This window comes from Giraffa tippelskirchi, chromosome 9 (assembly GCF_054371585.1).
Source record: "Giraffa tippelskirchi isolate mGirTip1 chromosome 9, T2T-mGirTip1v1.2.pri, whole genome shotgun sequence".
NCBI lineage: Eukaryota > Metazoa > Chordata > Mammalia > Artiodactyla > Giraffidae > Giraffa > Giraffa tippelskirchi.
The window spans coordinates 100668746-100692990 of NC_137283.1; the positions used below are offsets into that span (position 1 = coordinate 100668746).

The window sequence follows — 24245 nt, forward strand, 5'->3', positions numbered from 1 at the left end:
ATTTCTGGTTTCCAGGTGAGGCAGAGCTTAAAGTCTGTATTTCTTAACTGTCTTGTTAAGCCTACACTGTACGACGCCTTAATTCACCAGCCAAGGACACAGAATCACAGAATCTTCAGAATTCTAAATGATCTTGAAAGTTTTCTGTGACACCTCCTGACAGGCTGTCCCTTTCTCCACCCCACAGCAGCGTTCCACACACATCCAAGGCCACCATGACAAAGGCTGTAATCTCCACACTTGGACATCTTCAGTGATTAGGGCCCCACTGTTTCTGGAGACACCCTGTCTCATTTTGCATTGGTCAGTTATTCTTTATATGCTATGGAAATTGGTAGCATATAATTCTTTATATGCTCCCAGATCTTCGTTCTGCCTTTTGAAACAACACAGAATGAACCAATTCTTTTTTTTTTATTGGAGTCAGTTGCTTACAATATTGTATTAGTTTCTATTATGTACACCAAAGTGAATCAGCTGTACGTACACCTCCCTCTTTTTTTGGATTTCCTTCCCATTTAGGTCCCCACAGAGCACTGAGTAGAGCTCCCTGTGCTAAACAGTAGGTTCTCATTAGTTATCTGTTCTACGTGCTGTGTTGTGTTAGTCACTCAGTCACGTCCAACTCTTTGGGACCCCACGGACTATTAGCCCGCCAGACTCCTCTGTCCATGGAATTCTCCAGGCTAGAACCCTGGAGTGGGATACCATTTCTTTCTCCAAGGGATCTTCCCAACCCAGGGGTCGAACCCAGGTCTCCTACACTGCAGGCAGATTCTTTACCGTCTGAGCCACCAGGGAGCCCTATCGATTTTATACATAGCATCAATAGTGTATATATCAATCCTAATTTCCCAGTCCCTCCCATCACCACCGCTTTCCCCCTTGGCTGTCCATATGTTTGCTCTCTGTGTCTGTGCCTCTATTTATGCTTTGTAAATAAGATCGTCTACACCAATTTTTTTTCATATGGATGGACCTAGAGACTGTAATACTGACTGAAGTATGTCTGAGCTACCAAGGAAGCCCATATAATTATATATTAACTATACATCAATAAAATTAAAAAAATAATAAATAAAAATGGTACACAGGAGATGGAAAGAAAATTATCAGGAGGGGAAAAAAAGCAAGTAGCCACGTTGCAACAGTCCACATGGTAAGGAGCTGAGGGGCGTCCAACCAAGCAGAAACTGAGGTCCTCTAGCCAACAGTCCATCAGTAACTGAATGCTACCAACACCATATGAGCTTAGAAGCATATATTTTCCTAGTGGAGCCTCAGATGAAACTGCAGCCCCAGTGACCCCCTTGTGTCACCTTGGATACAACCCGGTGAGTGAGTGTCCCTGAAGCAGAGAACTCAGCAGTGCGTGCTCAAACTCCCGACCCCAGAACATAAGAGGTAATACATGTGCTTCAAGCTTCCAAGTTTTTGGTAATACTTATGTGGCAAGAGATATCTAATATACCCACAATATCAACATATACAAAAAAGAGACACAAGTCTGACTTCTTTGAAGAGATGCGTTTTCAAAATACAAATTTTCCCTCCAGATAAAATCATACTGAGAGCAAATGGTGTAAAACCAGCTAGTGCATCAAACAGGAAACCTGCTTGTCAGCATTTCCAGGTCACGTACCACCCAGGAAACCATTTACCTGTTACTCTGAAAAGGAGAGCTCTGTCCAGAGGAGGCAGGGTAAACAGCTAAAGTAAGAAAGAAACAACGCTATTTCTCTTGCTGCATGGAATTCTTAAGTTTCTTACACTGGACAGGAAAATAATAAATTAAAACTATACATTGCTAGGAGGTGACAACTATACCTCAACTTTTTTATGTCTTTTGGTTTACTTCCTAAAGTCATTTAGTACTTCAGCCTGTGCCAAGTAATTTTCGAACTGAGGTAGTACAAATCATTTTAAGATTCAGTTTCTAGGCCAAGTAAACATTCTGTGTCAATCTTGTAAATAAAGAAAACACATGAAAAAACAAACAACGAGCAAAATCACAGACCTGCTGCTTCCAGAATCAGGAGGTACTGAAAGCAAAATTAAAGCCAGTTTTTCCTCCTCCTGTAGGAGATAAATGATCAAGCTCCTAGAACATGTATGTCTTCCCTGTGCATAAAGACATGTCAATAAATCTTAGGAAAGTTCCATCACTATCCAGATTTTCATATTTCTAATAACTTGAGCCCCCTCCCATAAGCTATAACCCAACCATTTGAAATAGTAATGTAAATTTTAAAAAATCAGGTATCAGATTTCCAGGATAGAAATCTGTAAATAGTAAGAAATGAAGAATTGTGAATCTGAATGTAAGACATATACTTAAGAAAAAGGATTTCTGGTGAGTTTATCTTTTTCTGGGAACAATGTATATCACCCAGTTTCAATAGGCCTAAGAAATTGGGGTGCAAGGAGGGAGAGGAATAATGTAAAAGAGCAGGGCAAATGGCTTCATTGGTCCCAGATACAATGTCACTATTCTGTGCTATAAGATGTTCATGTCCTTGGCTGTATTACCTGAAGCAGTTGGAGTAGTAAAATCAATAAATAAATTATAACAAAAGGATGATCTCTTATGAAAATTGGATGGAATTATACTCTTAAGTTATAATAAAGGGTTTTGTTTACCATTTCATTTATAGTAGGCTTAATTGGAAATGCTAAAAATAGGAGTGAATGAATGCCTGAATAACCTTGGTTTTTATACTTATTATTTCATTTATTCTCAGAAAAGAGAAGTGTGCATCTATCTACAAAGTTTTACATCTTATTTGACTTTACTTTGTAAAGAATTTAGGCAGAACAACAAGCACTAACTTTTTATTGTCTTCCCTGCCATAAAATTACCCTCAATTACTTACATCTCTATAGCCATCCACCACATTCCCAGAAATATCTCCTGGTATGTCTCTACAACCAGCTGGGCAGAACTTGCTGGAAAAAAAAAATAGAGTATATATTTTATTAAGGTTTACTTAAAAAGTATTGCTGCTGCTGCTGCTAAGTTGCTTTAGTCGTGTCCAACTCTGTGCGACCCCATAGAAGGCAGCCCACCAGGCTCCCCCGTCCCTGGGATTCTCCGGCAAGAACACTGGAGTGGGTTGCCATTTCCTTCTCCCATGCGTAAAAGTGAAAAGTGAAAGTGAAGTCGCTCAGTCATGTAGGACTCGTAGTGACCCCATGGACTGCAGCCTACCAGGCTCCTCCATCCATGGGATTTTCCAGGCAAGAGTACTGGAGTGGGTTGCCATTGCCTTCTCCGTAAAAAGTATTAAATTATACTTAAAAGTATTTTCTCTCCATGCAGCATGCAGGAACATCTTCCTCTAATGACAACTCAGAAAGTTGATTTGTGAAAACACAGATTAATCTAAGGGCTTCCCTGGTGAGTCAGATGGTAAAGAATCTCCCTGCAATGCAGGAGACATGGGTTCGATCCCTGGGTTGGGATGACCCCTGGAGAAGAAAATGACAACCAACTCCAGTATTCTTGCCAGGATAATGCCATGAACAGAGGAACGTGGTGGGCTACAGGCCATAGGGTTTCAAAGAGTCAGACACAACTGACCAACTAACACACATACACACAGATTAATCTCAAATGTTAATCTGAGGGCAAGTTTTACACAGCAACTATTTGCTTTATATCAGAATTCATTATAAACTCTATTAAACAATGAGCTTCCCTAAAGCATCTTAATTGATTTGAAAATATCCAAGAAGAAATGTTTTTAAGAAAAAAGATAAAGTTTATAAACACTATATATGTATATATAGTATAATCTTGTTTTTATAAAAAGAAATGTTTAAATAACAACTTTGTTTTTTATGCTGCTGCTGCTGCTAAGTCACTTTAGTCGTGTCCGACTCTGTGCGACCCCATAGATGGCAGCCCACCAGGCTCCTCTGTCCCTGGGATTCTCCAGGCAAGAGTAATCGAGTGGGTTGCCATTTCCTTCTCCAATGCATGAAAGTGAAAAGTGGAAGTGAAGTCGCTCAGTCGTGTCCGACTCTTAGCGACCCCATGGACTGCAGCCTACCAGGCTCCTCCGTCCATGGGATTTTCCAGGCAAGAGTACTGGAGTGGGGTGCCATTGCCTTCTCCGTTTTCTATGGATAGCCACACATGTAAATTTAAATATTCTAGTAGCCACATTAAAAAAGTCTAAAGAGACAAGCACATTAATACTATTAATACATTCTATTTAATCCAATATATTCAAAATTTATCATTTCCACATGTAACGAACAGAAAAATTAACAAGATATTTCTAGTCTTTTGAAAAAATAAATCTTCAACATCTGCAGTGTATTTTCTATTTCTAGCACAACTCAATTTGAATTAGTCAAGTTTAAATGCCTAGATAGTATAGTAATGGTCTAAATTAATCACAGATTACTTTTGCCATCAGAAAAAGGTGTACTTTTTTCAACTTTATTGGGGTATAGTTGACAAATAAAATTGTAAAATATTTAAAGTGTACATCATGATGATTTGATATGTATATACATTGTGAAAGAATTGTTCACCTCTAATAAAACACAGCCATCATCTGGTACACACACACACACGTACATATATATTTTTGTGGTGGGGACATTGAAGTGTAGGAAATGGCAGCCCACTCCAGTATTCCTGCCTGGAGAATCCCATGGACGAGCAGCCTGGCAGGACGCCTGCCAGGGGGTTATAAGAGTTGGACACAACTTAGCGACTAAACCACCACCACCACTCTGGCTGCTGCTGCTCAGACACTCAGTCATATTCGACTCTTTGCAATCCCATGGACTGTGGCCTGCCAGGCTCCTCTGTCCATGGGATTTCCCAGGCAAGACTACTGGAGTGGGTTGCCACTTCCTTCTTTAGGGGATCTTCCCAACCCAGGGATCGAACCCGTGTCTCCTGTAGTGGCAGGTGGAGTCTTCACCACTGAGCCACTAGGAAAGTCCCTCTACTCTCTTAGCAAATTTCAATTATACAATGTGGGGTTAACAGCTATAGTCACCATGTTACACATTAGATCCTCAGACTTTATTCATCTTTATAGCTGAAAGTTTATATACCCTTTTATTAGCCTTTCCCTATTTCCCCTAACCCCAGCCCCTGGCAACTACTTTCTGTTTCTATGAGTTTGACTAAAATAGGTGCATTTACAATTAGGATTCTACTTACTTAAGAGTCATTTTTCAAGAAGCTTTCCAGAAACATGTCATGGCATATGGTATGGTTGAAAGGATTTGGGGTGTGGTGACCTGGGCCCTGTTACTACCTAACTAGCTGTGTGACCCTGAATATTGCATTTAATCCCCTTTAAATTCAGTTTCCCCTTCTGTAGTTCCTTCCAGCATCAACATATCAATAGGCTATGAAAGACAACTATACATCTAAAAAACATGCAAAAGGAAACTCAAAACATTACATGAACATTGACAGCTTTGAAGATGAATGCCATAAGCCCTTGTTTCTATATATACCATATCACAATAATGTTTGTTTGGTTTGCTCAAGAAGAATGTACCAGCCCAAACAGATTCTAAAATAGCAGTTGCTTTTATTTCATTTCCTCTCAATTTCCTCCTGCTGACTTAGCAAGTTAGATGTGTGACAACACCTAATTATCAAAACTACCCAAGTACATGGTTTATAATTCTTCCCCACTGACCTAATGGAATCCAGCACTGCAGCAATAATCAAGGAATTAAGAAACAGAAATAATGGAAATCCTATTACAGGCTTACAGTTCCTTATCCTAGCCCTTAGAGCCAGATATATTTCAGAATTCAGAATCTGAAGGATTTTGGAAAAGTAAAACAGTGCTAACAGTGTATATGATGTAAAACCCTACTAAGGTCTGCAAATATTAATCAGAACTTCAATATCTCTACCAAATACATGGATAGTTGTATTGGGCCAAAAGGATAAGGGTAAAACAGCCTCATGTTTAATTTAGTCCAATTTTGCTGTCAGATGAATCTACGGTCACATTAATCAGGTGCTGCCACCAAATGAATTACAAAAATTATCTGACTTTTCCAACTTCTACATTTTCTACATTTCATGATAGAGGAAGGATTATGGCTCTGTACTAGTCATCATACCTCATCTTTAACTAAACACTACAAATCGGCTGGGCCACAGCTTAGATGATCTGGTGCCATAACATCACACTGTGGGGCTGAGTATATTCCTTTCTCTAAGAGGATATGAAATGACTACTGATTCCCAAAGGCCTCAGCACCACTGGGGCTATACACGGATGGCTGGAAAGCAAATGCTGGTGAATGTCCACATTGGATGAACAGCAACTTTAAGGGCAACACTTAATTATTGGTCATTTTTGTTTTTGTCTTTTCTGAACTAGACTTCATATTAGTAAACAGTAGGGTTGTGCATATAAAAGAATCTCATTTATTAGAATGTTAGATGGATAGGACCACGGACCCTTGAGCTTGACTTCTGGCGTATACTTATTTATTGTGTAGCTGTTGATATGCGAAACCCAGAGAGCTATACCTGGCAGTGAGAAAACACTCTAAGGAGTTAAGAGTTGTTGTTAGTGTTTTTGTTGACAATGACTTCTAGACCAGTGGTTCTCAGCTAGGGGTGACTTCTGCCTGCCCAGAAACACTTGGAAATGTCTGGAGATGTTTATCACAACTGGCACACACAGGCCAGGGATGCTGTTAAATATCCACAATGCACAGAACAGCTCTTCAAAAGAACAAATTGTCCAAAATATCAGTAGTGCCAAGGTTGAGAAACCCGCTCTAGGCTCTTGTTTTAGAAATGAGAAAATGTACATCAAAGAGATCAAGTAATTTTTCCAGTTAAAGTAAGGCTGGAGTGAAACTTTTCATCTATTCTCAGTAGGTCTCTTTCCTGTGGGAAAGAGAAAATGAACCCCCTCCAGAATCACAAAAGTCACTCCCAAATGGGGGCCAGGTAATAAATGCACTCTAGACTCCATTTTGGCACACTGGTACTAGAGTAGAACTCAGGGGTCAGCAAACTATGACCCATTGGCCAAATCCAGCCTGCACTTTTTTTTTTAAATAAAGTTTTATCAGAACACAGCCACGCTCATTTGTTCACACACATACTCACTATGGCTGCTTTTGCACTACAAAGGCAACAGAAACTGCATGAACAGGTAAAAAAAGGCTGCATGGCCTGCAAAACCTAAAATATTTACTACCTGGCCTTTGACAGAAACTTTGCTGATCTCTGCTGTATAAGAAACCATTTCAAATATTCCTGATTCATTACAACACAGATGATTTTTTAAATTAAATACAAATAAAGGTACTTTATCTTAATGTCAAGGAAAACAAAATATTCAGCAACAAATGACTGCAGCACAACTGGAACATTGTATTTACCTGTATTCTGTCTTCAAATAATGGTTAGCTCGTTCCAAACACGTTATTAAATCTGTCATAAATAAAGACAACTGCAATTAGCAGACTGAATAGAAGTCAGGACACTCATGCTCTAAAGATTTCTTTTAAAATGAAACAGTTTCTGAAAAGTATTTATTTATTCTCTAGTTATCTGAACTTTTCAGTTTAAAAATAAATAAAAACTGATACACTATCCCCAGGATTTCATTAGTTCCCTTCATCTTTCTTTTCTACCCTCAATGATGGTTCTTCACCATTTATCCAGTGGATGGTAACAGAATCTTTTTCCAACCAAAAAACAACATTGGTTCATTGCTATTAACTACACACCTACAAAGATCATGTAACTTCTACTGGCAGGTAGACAACAATTTTAAGAGCCCATGTGGTTTACAGAGAAGGTTCAGGCACATTTTAATTTGACAGTTTATCTAGTGGCATCCGAGCGACCACATGGCCAGGTGTTTAGCAGGAACACAAAGTGCCTATCAGCTTTGATCAATGAGGTCCAAAGACTTAAAAGAAAGGTGCTCTCTGGAGCAACTTGCAGAACTGAACTTATACTAAAAATGGAAACTCACAGATGCTGTGGATTTGGGTGCTTTTAGATGCACCTAGGATAGTTTCCAAAATATTCCACACTTGCTGCAGGAGTTCTTTCCTTAATCTTTTCAGTGGTTCTTAGGGAGCAACCTATGCTAATCACTGGCCATGCAGGGGCCTGCTAGGATTGCTCAGATCTGATTGGCTGAACCGGAAATAAATGGAGTACCCTGTTCCCAGAGTTATTTCTGCTGGAAGGAACTGAGCACCTCCGAGGCCCTGGAGAGACCCTGGGCTGCACGGAATGACTCTGGAGTTGGAGACCTGGATAAGAGGCCATGTTTTCCTTCCCCATCCGTGTTCATGCTCCTCTTCTCTCCTGCTGATGTGCCAGCTTGCTGAACGGGACACTCGGTGACAGTGACTTCATCCTTCTCGCACTGCATGCTCCCAGGCTGGTGCGCTGGTGTGTATGAGGGCTGGGGCAAGGGGTATCACTGGTTAAAGGCTTGTCTCCTGGACTAAGAAAGGGGCTGGGGGAGAGCCCCAGAGAACAGCCAGACCTGAGGAGGGTCAGGCGCATATCCCTAAAGATATACAATCCAAGGTTTCTTGGAAAATTAAGTCAACCCTCTCCCATATAAGTCAGTGGTCAATCATGTGCTATGAAAGTATTCAGTTCAGACCTAACTAAATACCTATGAAGACACTGTGTTCCTCTCTTCCCTCACATCTCAATTCTGATTCTGAGGTCATAATTCTGTCCAGAGATGGTGACAAGAAAGAGGAATTCTAAGACAGATAAAGGTTTACAGATTCATGCTGGTTATTCCGCCATACCTGGATGGTCGCTGCTGGCATAGGTTAGCAAAAAACCCCGCCCAGAAATGTGGGATCCACTCTCAAAGCGCACAGTTACTTCATTGGTGTTCAGCAAAAGTTCTTTGGGCATAGTCATGCTTCCACAATACGGGCCTAAAAACAAAGCATGCTCATTTCAAAATTTAGACCAGTACAAAGAATTTGTTTATGCATTTTTCTTCCTTAAAGGTCAAATTTACCAAACAACACACACATAGGATTATCATCTTTACCAACTGAAATTTTGCTTTGTACTGAGACTGAGAGGTAGAGACTGACGGTAAACTTAATTATACAGACAAACCAAGGTAGGGACAGTGGCCAGCTCTAGACAGGCAACAGGCTGGAACTAGTTAATTTAATTATGAACAACCCAAGTCACAGGTTTTTATTTTTGTAAGAACACTGCTAACAAAAATCAAATATATTAGGGGACTTCCCTGGCAGTCCAGTGGTTAATAAGACTCTGTCCTTCCAATGCAGGGGGCATGAGTTCAATCCCTTGTGAGGGAACTAAGATCACCCATGCTGTACGGCCAAATTTTGGCAGTATGGCCAAGATTAAATAGATAAATAAATAAATTGTTTTAATAAAATCAAATATATTGGGGGCTTCCCAGGTGGTGCAAGTGGTTAAAAAAAAATTCCACCCCAACTCAGGAGATGCAAGAGACACAGGTTTGATCCCTGGGGTGGGAAGATTCCCTGGAGTAAATGGCAACACACTCCAGTATTCTTGCCTGGAAAACTCCACTGACAGAGGAGCTTGGCAACTACAGTCCATGGGGTCGAAAAGAGTCAGACAAGACTGAGCATGAACGCACACACACACAAATGTTAGATAGTAAAGAAAATGTTAGTGCAAAAGTGATATTCTAGGAACCTCCTAAATTTGCTTAAAAGAAAAAAAAAAAGTGAAATGAAAGTGTTAGTCACTCAGTTGTGTCCGAATCTTTGCGACCCCATGGACTGTAGCCTGCCAGACTCCTCTGCTCTGTCCACGGAATTCTCCAAGCAGCAATACTGGGGTGGGTTACCATTCCCTTCTCCAGGGGAATCTTCCTGACTCAGAGATCGAAGCCGGGTCTCCTGCAGTGCAGATTCTTTACCATCTGAGCCACCAGGGAAGCCCAAATTTGCTTAAAGTATGGTCTAAATAACTGTGTCCCAATCAAATTCATATAATGAAATCCTAATGTCTGATGTGATAGTATTAGGAGGCCTTGGGGAGGTGCTTAGTTTAGCAAGGGCAAAGCCCTCACGAATGGGATTAGAGCCTGTATAAAGAAGGCCCCAGTGAGTTGGCTTGCCCCTTCCAGCGGGTGAAGACAACAAGATAGCTATGAACCAGGAACTGGTTTTTCACCAGCCACTATACTATATCCACTATGATATTTTGTTATAGCAGCCTGGAGAGACTAAGAGAGATAGCAAAGAAAATGTTATCACAAAAATATATTCTAGGGGCCTCCTAGGGCTTCCCTGGTGGCTCAGCTGGTAAAGAATCCTCCTGTAATGCGGGAGACCTGGGTTCAATCCCTGGGTTGGGAAGATCCCCTGGAGGAGGGTATGGCAACCCACTCCAGTATTCTTGCCTGGAGAATCCCCATGGACAGAGGAGCCTAGCGGGCTACTAGTCCATGGGGTTGCAAAGAGTCAGACACAACTGAGCGACTAAGCACAGGGGCCTCCTAAATTTGTTCAAAGAAACTCACAAACTCCCTTTTTCCAAGAAAGTTCCACCACTGCATAGCACAGGGAACTATATTCAATATTTCAACTATAAGGGAAAAGCATCTGAATAAAAAATATGTGTGTGCATAACTAAATCACTTTGCTATACACTTGAAACTAACACAACATTGTAAATCAACTATACTACAATTAAAAAAAAAATGTACATAAAGTAAAGAAAGTTCCACAATTTTAAGATTGTCCCATACATGGTAAAAATCTATGTTCATGCAGTTTACTCATTTCTCTTTCTCTTCTCTACCACTCTTAACAGTAACTTCTGATTAACATATGTAATTTACTTTGATTTGTAAAATGAAGTTTATAAGAAAGCCGAGTAATTTCTAAAGGCTTTTGAAATACCACAGTATATATTATACAATTAAGAGTATAACATATTGTTTCTAGACTATGTTGCTTGAAAAGCAATAAGAAGTTCTGTGAACTTTTAAAAGACAAAATTAGATTTGGAGCTTAAAAAAAAAAAAAACCTTCCTAAGACTACTCAAGTAGAAGTTTAGTTTGTAAATTGTCATCTTGAAAATCAAGTATGCAAGACATGATAATTTATCTGAAAACGGGGATTAGCAAACAAATTTTGAAGGGAGGTACTCTTCATCAACTTCTCCCGAAATAGAACAGCATAGAAAGGGCTATTGCAACAACAATGATTACATCAGGTTAAGGGAAGAAGACCACTCCAAGTCAGCATGAGTACAACTGGTCACACCAGCCAAAGCCAATATAGGGACCAAATGGCTTAAATAGGCAGAAGAAGACTGTGAACTCAACTCAGCCTTCCTCTCCTGATATAAGGGATCGGATTTCCCTTTGTCCGGTCCAGGTGTCATATTCTGAAAATGTGACGCAATGAGAGGGATGCTGTGTGTTTACATGCCACACATCTCTGTTGTTCCCTATTATTAAATGATAATGAAATCCAAATAAAAAAGATTGTTTCTCTCTTTGGAAATACTTGTATATAATTACTTACATGAGTTAATACTCGCAAATTATTTGGAATGGAACCTAGGATATAAAGAGTTACTCATGCATTAAGTATCTGTTAAATGAATATATAAAAACAAACAAATAATGCCTGTCTTCCTTTTAGACTATATTCCGTGGGGTTAGGGACTTTCCTATCCATCACTTTCTCTCAGACAGCTTGTGCATGTGGCAGCTTCCCAAATATTGCCTGAATCTAAATGAAGTTAAATGTTTTTCTACTTGCAATAATTGGTTTTTAAAAACAAAACATGATTATAAGGATATATAAAATATTTAATCTTATCATTACAGAATATCATGAAGAAGTAAGCAAGAAAATTATAGAAAAGAAAGGAAAGAAAATCATTAGTGTGGTAGCTATATGGATTTTTTGATCTTTAAGAGTGCTCATAAGCACAGAAGATAGGCAATTAATACTAAATCCATTTTTGTATAATAAAGTAGAATGAGAAGCGTTTTTTCAAAATTAAAGTGAGTCATTACTGTGCTTGACTTTTGCAACTGATTCTCAGTTTTAAATACATTTCAAATTCATTTGTTCTTTGCACAGGTTAAGTGAGATACTTGCTTTGCAAACCTAACAACAAAGATGAAATAACTAGTAACTTGTTGCTATTAATAAGTCAGAATATTTTCCTAACCCATATTTACTTTTTCCAAGAAGAAATAACAACATGTATACTTCTCCAAACAGTGATGATGACACCATGCCAATCTCTCCTTAAACTTCTTTTGCATTCCAACAGGTTCTAACAAAAACAGTGAGGAAAAGCAAGTCTAAATTGATTATCAGTGGGAACTTGACATTTTTTTAGTTGAAATATATTTGACATATAACACTAATTTAAGGTAGACAACATGTTAGTTTGATACCTTTATGTATTTTAATGTGTAGTCATTGTAGGGACAATTAGCAAGTGTGTTGTATTAGTCGCTCAGTTGTGTCTGACCCCATGGAGGTCCTCTGTAGCCCGCCAGGGCTCTCTGTCCATGGAATTCTCTAGACAAGAATACTGGAGTGGGTTGCCATTTTCTTCTCCAAATTAGTGTATCTATCACATTACTTATCATTTCTTCTGAGTGGTTGCAATAATTAAGTAGTAGTCTCTCAGCAAGTTGATGATTACAATGAAGTATTGTTGTCTATATTCACTAAACTGTGCATTAAATCTCTAGGGTTTATTTGTTACTCACTGCAAGTTTGTACCCTTAAACAACATCAATCCTATTTTCCCACCCTCCATCCCCTGGTAGCTACCATTTTGCTTTCTGTTTTTATGAACTGGTCTTTTTTTAGATTCCACACGTAAGTAGAGATCATACACTATTTGTCTTTTTCTATCTGACTCATCTCATGTAGCATTATGTGCTCAAGGTCCATCTACGTTGTTGCAAATGACAGGATGTCCTACTTTCTCACGGTTGAATAATTGGAGGTTTGTTTTTTTTTTTTAATTTTTATGGAACAATTGAAAGGAAAGGCTGCAAAATTATAAATACTTTACACATATAGATAAGAGTGCATGCCATCATGCTAACTTGCTGTGCAATACACATAATTTCCTAAATCAAAAACACATAGTAAAACTCTAATTTGGCTGCATCCCCCCAAAGTCCCAGTAAACATTTCTGGAAGAAGTTCAAAGAAAGAAAATGTAAACACACACAGCCTTTAATCACCCTTAACGCACGCACGGACACCATCCTTCCCACATTCTCATTGATATGCTGCAAAAACATAACTAAACCTTAGCAGGGATAGGATGTGCCTTGTCTCTACAAATGCCCTCATTAAAAGTTATTTGATAGGTTCATCAAGGCACAGCCACCACACAGCAGGAGGCAGCTTTAGTCCAGAGCAGCGAACTGAAGCTGGAGACTGGCTTCTCTACTGCCTTTGGCAAAACATTCAAATTATTGCCTGTCTGAAGGTCTGACAGATAAAGATTCCTTTTCAAAGACTGAAAGTTAATAACTGCATTCCTGGAGTTAAAAGGGAAAAGTGATGAAAACAGAAAAATGTGAGGCTCCTACAAGCCTATCCTAAGTTCTCTCTTTCAGTTTTTTTTAAAACTAATTATTAATTTATTTTAATTAATTAACTTTTTGGCTGCGTTGGGTCTTTGTTGCTGCGTGTGGGCTCCTTCCAGTTGCAGAGGGTGGGGGCTACTCCCTATCTGTGGTGCACGAGCTTCTCACTGTGCTGGCTTCTCACTGTAGAGCACAAGCTCTAGGCTCGTGGACTTCACGAGCTGTAGCTCGTGGGCCCTTGAGTGTGGGCTTCAGCTGCTGTGGCAAACGGGCTTAGCTGTTTGGCGGCATATGGCATCTTCCCGAACCAGGGATTGAACCCAGGTCCCCTGCATTGGCAAGCGAATTCTTGACAACCAAGCCACCAGGAAAGTCCTACATTCTCAGTTTTCAGCCAGACTCCCTTGAGGATGATATCTTTTTCTATGAAAGACTTTCTCCACCCACACCTGCCCAAAAGATGTATTTACTCTCAGGTACTCTCTGCCTCAATTTTTAAAAAGGGTCTACATCTGTATTTGAACAATACACAATGTCAGTGTCATTGGAAACCCATTAAGAGTTCATACGTGACTTCTAGCTTTGACTGTGGTTATATTCTCTTCCTGTGCAGTGTTCCTGGATTGGTACAACTGCCTCAATTCACAGTCAAGGCTGAACCCTAACCCTTTTGAGCAGTTCTTAAGAACTCTAGCAGACCCAAAAGCAAGACTCACAATCTGCATGGATGTTTGCTTTACAACTGGAAGTGCTGTGTATTTCACAGAACTTGGACTTGCTGTCTAACTCCAACCTCCTCCCTACCTCTATCCTTGTCTGGGAAGCAGGTTCCATCTTTGTAGTCCCAAATTCCCATCTGACTGGGAGACAGCAGAAAGGCAGTTCATCAAGTAGTAAGAAAATCATGAGAAATAAATCCTTCTACCTTTTGTGGTTTGTAGTGAGTCACCCTGGATTGTGGGAAAAGCCATCAGTGATACCAAATGGAGTAGCATTTTGGCGTTTGGCACCAGACATGAGACCAGGAGCTGGCAGACAATGGACTGATTCTTTGGACAAAAGGAATAAGGGCCAGGAACACTAGGAGCTGCCTGCTTTGAGCACAGTAGGCCAGTTCCTCTCAGCACATCCCGTTCCATAAGCAGCTGAGAGGGGAAACCCTTTATCTTCCCACGTGTGAATAAAAGCAAACTGTCCTACCAGGAAGAATGAACTGTCTGCCTGGAGCCAGTCCTCTGGAATCTCTGGCAATCTGACAATCCGTGCAGCAATTCATCCTCACGCTCCATTCTCTATGGCCTGTCTGCCTAAGTCTCTGGATACAAGGCAGTATTTTATTTAATAACTGTTCCAAGTCATTTCAGATGGGTCTATGCTTTTGATCTTGAAACTGATGGCACTAAATTATTGTTTCATCTGTGAAAAGATGTGTTTAAAAGATGCTATGCATGCCATAAACCAAAGAGGAGATCTCTCCCTCTCCAGATCCAGTGGTGAAAACAGAGACCAAAAGAAAAACTAACTCACCAGAGATTTGTCATAAATCAAATTGAACAACAACCACCAAAAACCTCCTAAAAGCCTTCATTAGCCTTATGAGCACCATCTTACTCACACATTTAATTTTTCATGGCAGATAAGAACATGCCGACAAGATGAAGTGATGCTCCCTGGGCAAGCCACTGGCAGAGCCAGCCACACGGTGTGCCATCAGCTGGCTGCCACGAAAGTGGTACCTGATGTGGCCCAGATCTGGGTGTAGAGGCACACTGATAAAACAATCTCCAGAAATGCTAAAGTTTCAAATGCCATTGGACTTCTGTCCATTTTCCATTTTTTTTTCTTCTGTGCAGTCAAATGGCAGGGTTTGTCCTTGCTAGCTAATTGCAATAGGCCACTGTACAAAATTACAGAATTTTCAGGGCCGTTTTCTTTGAAAAGGAGGGAAATTTGCATAAAAAAGGGATATTCCTGGACTGTGCCATTAAAACCATAGTCACGTAAGAATGTAAGTGGTATCCCTGGAGAGTTTTGGTCTCTGGTTCCCAGACAAAAATCAGTGACAGATGATAAATGAACCAGGCAGATTCCTAGACAAAGGTGCAGCTTTCCTTGGGGCTACGGGACTTGGGTCAACAAGTGCCTTCACTCCAGAACCTACCTAAGCGATTACTTTTCGCCCAACAAAAGATGGCAATTTGCTGAAATGAACCACAGTGTGTCTCTGGGGAAGTGTTTTGCTGAAATGAATCACAGTGTATCTCTGGGGAAGTGCTTGAAGAAAAGGAGAAGGAAGAAGCCAGTATCTTTTCTCTTTGAGGTTTATGGTTATGTTAATGAGACATCTAGCATGGAACATTCTGGCTGATACAACTTTTTTAAGAGATATGTTTTATTTGTATTTTTAAAAAATTTTTGGCCATGCCACACAGCATGTGGGATCTTAGGTCCCCAACCACGGATGGAACCAGCATCCCCTGCAGCAGTGGAAGTGCAGAGTCTTAACCACTGGACTGCCAGGGAAGCCCCCTAACTTTTTCATATGCTTACAGTTCTTTCTGAATTCTATCTTGGTATAAAAGGCAAAACAAAGCAAAAGAAAAAACAGTCCTTTTTAAGCATTTCCACCAAAGCCACCCCAGTGATAGAGGAGAATGCATTTCTGGCGTGTGGGAAGCCCCAAAATAATCTTCCAAAAGCTTCTTCATAGGCTTTTGTTTTATCTTCAGAAGTCATAAGAATTTTGCATTCTCCATAATATGGCTTTGAGACATAAACCATGTATACAATAGAGGCTGCCAATATCGGGTTTTTCTCTATTTGGAATCTTCTTAAATCAACAGAGAAGTCATAATGATTAGATCTTACTGCAATATGCCAGACACATATCATTCTAAACTATCATCACAGAAATCTTGTTGTAGTTATGAGTCAAAACACTCAGATTATTTCTGACTTTTCCCATTTCTCTTGTTCCTGGTGTAATATAAATATTAATGGCTGACTTCACATCGTTGTATTTCTAACTCACTGACAATGGTTAAAAAAATACTAGGGGTGGAGATGGGAGTACAGGAAATGTAAGAGAACAATTTTGGAACATCCTGGGTTTTCCATAGTCCAAGTCATTTAGCAACACAGCTAATTTAACTGACTATAGTTAGGTTCACTGACCATGATGTCTCCCTTAATTTCTTGACTAAGAAGCACTTTTTTAAGCCTTAAATTTACACTAGCACTCTGCAAGTGAGTGATTTCTCAGAATTCCATTTGGTTCTCAGGATACCCACCCCAGGGGAAGGCCTGCAGAGGTCTCCATTTCTTCCAGCAAATAATGAACAAGAACTACAGTTCACTTCTGCACAAACCACGAGATCAGATGGCTTTTGTCACCCTGAATGGGAATGGCGCGGTGCTTAAGAATGGGGTCCCTAGAGCCAAATGTTCAGACTTGAATCCCAGATCTAGTTAAGTGATTATAAGCAAGTGACTTGACCTCTTTGAGCTTCAGTTTCCTTATGTGTGGATGCTAATAATAGGCCCCCTCTTACAGGGCTATTACGAGGGTTAGGTGAGTAACTCTAGAGCCCCAAAGCCCAGTGTACAGCACAACTGAATGCTCTATTGCAGGCACCTTCTATACAGTTTCATGGTCTTTTGTATATAATAAGTAGAGTCCTAAAATTGTAGGTAAATCAAGTCTTTCTTTAAATGCAGAGCAGATATTTATTGATAGAGGAATCTTACTATAAATCTTCCTACAGTGTGAGTGAAGATACTCAAATTTATAAAGTTATAGACTTTTAAATGTATGTTTGCCAAAATCAAGCTGCATGCAATTTGATTCATTAAATGTTGATTGAGAGTCTGCAAGTGTAAGATTATGACAAGCAACAGGGGATGTTCAAAGGATGAATCAAATGCAGTTCCTTCCTCAGGAAACCCCGTATCAGTTGAGAGGCTAAAATAATGATCTCCACCTGAGATTGGTGCTACACTGAAGGCTTAGAAAAACAATGCGAGCCCAAGAGAAGGAGTATCTGGAGCTGCTGAACATCAGAGGAGGTTCTAGGGTAACTAGCATTGGATTTGCTTTGTCTTCACACTGTGTGTGTGTGTATGTGTGTGTGTGTGTGTTTTAGAAGGGGCAGAAAAGTAGGGGGAACAGGAGAGGGACACACGCAAGAAATGACATCATCGAATGTACTGAACGTGAAACTGTTTGATGTGTTTATTCGGAAAAGGCATAGAGATGCGGAGACTCAGAGATGTGGCTGGAAATGTGGGTGGGGAAGAGAGTGAGTGAGCCAGCCTTGAACACCAAGCTAGCAATTGTCTGTGGACAGTGAGGCACAATTAACCATTTTTGAAATAAAGAAAGAAATTATCACAACAATATTTAACAAGATAATCTTAGATGGCCTGGAGGGAATGGAGACTGGTGAAAGAAAAGAGAAAATCAGGAAGTTTTTGCTATAAGAAATAGACACAAAGATGTGAACTGGTGGTGGCAGTGGAAAAAAAAAACAAAATAAGCCAAACTGAATGAACTATGGGCTTAGGGAATATGGGTTCTCCACTCATCTCATGAATCTGGATGGAGAAAATCTGTCCATGAAGCTACTTCTGACTCAGGGAACCCCTGCCACAGGCTGGGACTGATTTGGATAAACTTGGGTTGCCAGGGATGCACTGGGAGGGGTAGGTGGCGTGTCCTGCTGCAGCTTAGCCTCTTCTGGGTGAAAGGAGAGCATGTGGGGTATCGAGAGGGACCGATGTATTCTCTGCTGTTAAGACATGTTAGACAAACAATAGACTGTGTGCTAGCCCACTGAGGAGGAGGAGCGGGTGGAAAGGGAGGGGAGAGGCAGGAAGAGCAGGGGAAGGAGGGAGGGAATGATGACGGTAGCTAACAGTGACTGAGTGCTTATTATGGGCCATACATCATACTTTAAAGTTATATATACAAGTGCTTCAATCACCCATATGTGGCAGATATTGTTATTTTTCCCATTTTGAATAAGGGAATATGGAGACACAGAAAATTTAGGCATTTGCTCAAGGTCAAAGTAATTTAAAAGTAAGCAGTAAAGCAGGAAATTGAAGTTAAGCAGTCTAATTCCAGAGTCTGCACCCTTAAGCCCAAGTGAAAACTCTACACAGAAACAGAAGTGTTCATCTCAGTCCATGCTGAAGGCCTGGTTTTACTGATCCACAGTGACTGAGTGTAGAAGTCTATGAAACTCCATCAGAACAAGGTCCCTTGAGATCCCAAGGGACCAATATTCCCACCAAGATTCTTCCAGCAGGTCCTTCAGGGGGTTGAGGAACAGCCCTAAACTCTACTCACTGGGAAAGATCAACTTTCATGGAAAACTGGGACCTAGTAAATCTTGAAATATCAGGAAACAGAAATAAGAGTTTCTCTGGGATCCCCACAAACAGTGGTGGCAGAAACAAACCTCTGGGTGACTTCTTTGTGGTCAGCAAGACTGGAAATGGAACTTAACGAGTAAAGACGACAGGGCGCCTAACAAGTTTTAAAGTTGAGAATAATGATCTTTAGTAGGAATCCACAGCCTTCCCTCTTCAGTGTCATAAATAAAACAATGTGAGACATTTTATATTTTAAATGTCGGTACATTGGTATGACACAATGCCTGAATCAGCACCTACTCTCCCCCCCAAGTTCAAGATATTTTAATATTTTATACAACTTCTTATTATTTTACATCACAAATATAAAAAGGAGGGGATTGAGAATCAATACCGAAGCAGCAATTTGAACCAAACTATACAACTGCAGCCCACTCCAGTACTCTTGACTGGAGAATCCCTTGGACGGAGGAGCCTGGTGGGCTGCAGTTCATAGGGTCGCGAAGAGTCGGACGCGACTGAGCGACTTCACTTTCCCTTTTCACTTTCATGCATTGGAGAAGGAAATGGCAACCCACTCCAGTGTTCTTGCCTGGAGAATCCCAGGTACGGCGGAGCCTGGTGGGCTGCCGTCTATGGGGTCGCACAGAGTCGGACACGACTGAAGTGACTTAGCAGCAGCAGCAGCAGCATACAACTAAATGCTTCATGATCCTGATTGGATTCTAGACCAGGAAAGGGACATTGCTGTTTCTTTTGAAGGAAGTCTCTGTTACTTTGGCCTCAAACTGAAATGCAAAATGCCCTTAATAACAGTGAAAAAAAATCTCTAAGAAAAGTATGATACTTCTTAAAAAAATTTTTTTTCGGCCAGGATATTAGTACACATGATCTTGAAAGTCAGTATATATGTTTTATATCCAAAAATGTTTATAAGTTTAAAAGTTTATGTTTAAAAATATCTTAAGAAGCATACTCTCATGTATGGATATGAGAGTTGGATTATATAGAAAGCTGAGTGCCAAAGAGTTGATGCTTCTTAACTGTGGTGTTGGAGAAGACTCTTGAGAGTCCCTTGGACTGCAAGGAGATCCACCAGTCAGTCCTAAAGGAAACCAGTCCTGAATATTCATTGGAAGGACTGATGCTGAAGCTGAAACTCCAATACTTTGGCCACCTGATGCAAAGAACTGACTCACTGGAAAAGACCCTGTTGTTGGGAAAGATTGAAGGCGGGAGAAGGGGACAACAGAGGATGAGATGGCTGGATGACTAGATGGACATGAGTTTCAGTAAGCTCTGGGAGATGGTGATGGACACAGAAGCCTGGCGTGCTGCAGTCCATGGGGTTGCAAAGAGTCGGACATGACTGAGCGACTGAACTAAACTGAAGAGTCATACTTTATTCTTAACATATGTTCTAAAGTAAGGCTGATAAAGTTGTTGATTTCTGGCTGTTTCAAGAGTATTTTAAAAGGGAGAATCAGTGTCTTAACTCAGCCACAGGTATATAAGTGCATTCTTTTAATTGATGTTGGCATCTGAAATATCAGCCATAATTATAATACATGACAAACAGAAGAAGAATAATCTCATCTTGTTTGTATCAGGTCTCTTAACAATCAGTGAGATCAGTTGTGTATTTTCCTTGATCACTGTGGAAGCTGATGTGGGTCACACCTGTTTATAGTACATTTTGCTACCATGAATGAAAGCACTCAAAGTACACACACCAAACCTTTAAAACAAAATAGATGTGGAGTGGGAGGGGGGAACCATTACAAATTAAATGCATAATGAGTAAAAACTGTACAACCTCAGCTTATTCACAGTGGTTAATGAATCACATTCCAAAAATGTCCACTCTTGGCAGAGCTTCCAAACATGAATGCCAGAAGACATAATTCTTTTTCAAAACATTAACTCCACATTTAAAAATCTGACAGTGTTGAGTCTTAAAATCTCTTGGCAATGGGTTTTAGCAATTAATTGAAAAAAATCTGAGCTGGATAAACCAAAACTATTTAGCTGTTTCAGCCACACATGTAACTGTTAGAACCCAGTATACTGGAATTGCAGGCGGTATTCCAGATCATGTGTTTCAACCCCCACTCCCCCGTAGGGAGACTGCAGTGCGCACTCCCCTCCAGGTGCTGTGGGTCCCTGGGACCCTCCCTCCACAGTCTTGGGGCCATCCTGGCTGCAGAGGGGCCTCACCTCCTCCAGGGAGCGGGACAAGAGCCCCACAGGAAAGCCCACTCCCTCAGCTCGCCCAGGCCAACAAAGCACTCCAGCCTCCTCTTCCTTCTTGGCAGATGCCAGGAAGTTCAAAATGACCAGGGGACTGTTGTAACTAAATTAAAATATAGGTCTAAAGTCAGTGATCTTAGTTAAAGAAAATCTACTTGTTTTTATTAAGAAACATATGTTTATTAAAGAAAACAAGAGTCAAGGGAAGACAAAACAATACACCAAGTTGAACCTTCTATTATCCTCCTCCCAACAATTTGCTGCAGTCATGCTCTCACTGTTTAGAGGCTTTTTTCTATTATAACATTACTATGTATTCATATTTTACCTAACACTACATCATGGCTCAGCAGTAAAGAATCTACCTGCCAATGCAGGAGACTCGGATTCAATCCCTGGATCAGGAAGATGCCCTGGAGAAGAAACTGGCAACCCACTCCAGTATTTTTTCCTGGGAAATCCCATGGATAAAGGACCCTGGTGGGCTACCATATGTGGTGTCGCAAAAGAGTTGGACATAACTAAGCGACTCAACAACAACATCATCATAAGCAGCTTTCCATGTTAACTGTCTTTTTGACAGATAGCTGTTTGATATTGCAAATAAGTATTACATGCTTTCCTTACCTGGTTCCTTGCCACTGAACTTGCCCATTTACTTTTTAAATCATTTATTCACAGAGTATCTACTATATTCAAATCACTTGATGAAATATTATAAGTACAAATATATGAATAAGCAGCTTCTCCAAGAATGCTCTTCAGAATTATTATACAAAGATACAAATATATAGATGCAACATACATGCATATGCATGTGTATACCCGCTCTATGTGGCTCTGAGCCATTTAATTCTTCTAAAATATGCTTACAGGATTGAAATATTCTAATTTCCTTTCCTTGTAGTCCTTTTATTGCTAATTTCTCTTATTCTCTCCTACTAGATTTGCCTTAATGTGACTGATCAAGAAATCTTTAAAGTAGTTTCAAAATAAACTAATTCTAAGCATCAATAAGTATTTTATCTTAAGAACATCCCCAACCCAAAATATTAACTACACTTGTGTTTTAGGCAAGATTGCTGTCTGATGTAGTACTGGGCGGAGCCACGTGGGAGGGGCAGTAAGCATGAGGCTTTCTTTGGGTGTTGGACTTAAGGGGAAAGAGACATCTGGAAACAGATGTCTTGAAACCACAGAGACATAGACATAAATTTTCCTTTCAGCCCTTAACTAGCTGTGTGATCTTCAGCATGTTAGTTGAAAAAAAAAAATCTTGGGAACTCCCTGTCAGTCCAGCAGTTAGTTAGGACACAATGATTTCACTGCCAGGACCCAGGTTCAGTCTCTGGTTGGGGAATTAAGATCTCACAAGCTACACAGTGCAGCAAAAAAAAAAATTAAAAAACAAAACTCACCATGCCTCAGTTTCTCTGTTTGCAAAAAGAAGTTAATAGTGACAACCTTGCAGGGGGCAATATGAGGATTCCAGAAAATCCACCTAAGGCCAAACCTATGCCTGGCATACAATGAATATGCTTACTACTATAATGAGCATATATTTTGTCTTTAAAAAACAAACATAACTATGTAGGAAAAAAGTCTGAAGAGAAAAATGAATTTACTGGACTTCATTGAAATGAATGGCAATTCATTACTCACTTCCAAGTGAAGAGTCTAACTCTTGAAAATTCAAAAAGCTAGAAACATGGACTAGAGTGCCCTGATGCCGACCATGAGCACCTTGTAACCAGGCTCCTAAAATGCAGTTAAATGCTAGTCACTCAGTCATGTCCGACTCTTTGAGACCCAAGGACTATAGCCTGCCAGGCTCCTCTGTCCCTGGGATTCTCCAGGCAAGAATACTGGAGTGAAGTGCCATTCCCTTCTCCAGGGGATCTTCCCGTCCCAAGGATCGAACCCGGGTCTTCTGCATTGCAGGCAGGTTCTTTACCATCTGAGCCACCAGGAAAGTTCTCAAAATACAGTTAAATCCCAGGCTTTTCCTCTTTTCTGTTTGTGAACATACATCAAAAAATGGGAAAGCCACGGGAAAGCCACATCCATTCTCCAATCTTGCTTCAGGACAATTTGCCCCCCTTTCTAGTTCTCACCTCAGCCCCTAAGCTGAGACCTAAAGCAATAGAGATGATTGGACTGCTGTTCTGTCAGTTGGTGGAATTAACTGTTCATCTTCAGGGAAAGTAGATGCTTCCCCAGAGAGACGAGCTATGAGAAAACTCTCCTGGCCCTGTAGCACCTTCCCTCGCATTCTACATGGGAGCTCTGACACTCAGTGCCCGCTTCTGAATCTGGAGGGAATGTCCTGGCTAGTGAGGGATTCCCTAAAGAGTGCCTCAGTAAATTAATACACCTGCCATTACCAGAGCTACCCGAACAGTCAGTGCTCCCAGCACCCCTGGAATTTGCATTTTTCCCCTTTGAGTCAAACTGGAGATAAAAACTTGCAACTTGTTAATTGCAATTTAATTTTATGAAAGCCTTTTCACACTGTTCATGGGGTTCTCAAGGCAAGAATACTGAAGTGGTTTGCCAATTCCCTTCTCCAAAGTTTGATGCTTTTGGACTGTGGTGCTGGAGAAGACTCTTGAGAGTCCCTTGGACAGCAAGGAGATCAAACCAGTCAATCCTAAAGGAAATCAACCCTGAATATTCACTGGAAGGACTGATGCTGAAGCTGAAGCTCTGATACTTTGGCCACCTGATGTGAAGAGCCGACTCATAGGAAATCTTTCCCTGATGCTGGGAAAGACTGAAGGCAGGAGGAGAAAGAGGTGACAGAGGATGAGATGATTGGACGGCATCACCGACTCAATGGACATGAGTTTGAGCAAACTCAGAGATTATGAAGGACAGGGAAGCCTGGCCTGCTGCAGTTCATGGCATAGCAAAGAGTCCAACATGACTTAGTGACTGAACAACAAATTTTATGAAATCAACCATCTTCACTGTCAAAGTAACTGAACCATCATTACAACAAATAATATTCCGAGGCATTAAAAAAA

General features: G+C 40.5%; 1 protein-coding gene across 3 annotated transcripts in view; it reads right to left on the bottom strand.

The window, feature by feature from the left end:
- Positions 1-24245, bottom strand: part of DCBLD1 (discoidin, CUB and LCCL domain containing 1) — a 74643-nt gene that overhangs the window by 21506 nt on the left and 28892 nt on the right. For 2 of the 3 annotated variants that reach the window (XM_081530923.1, XM_081530921.1), the window contains exons 3-5: positions 8797-8931; positions 7393-7444; positions 2874-2946 (exon numbers count right to left, since the gene is read on the bottom strand). In XM_081530923.1, the coding sequence (XP_081387049.1) occupies positions 2874-2946; positions 7393-7444; positions 8797-8931 (260 nt within the window). Of the gene's footprint in view, positions 1-2873; positions 2947-7392; positions 7445-8280; positions 8436-8796; positions 8932-24245 lie in introns of those variants that run through there. The other variant, XM_081530922.1, reaches the window with a different exon arrangement.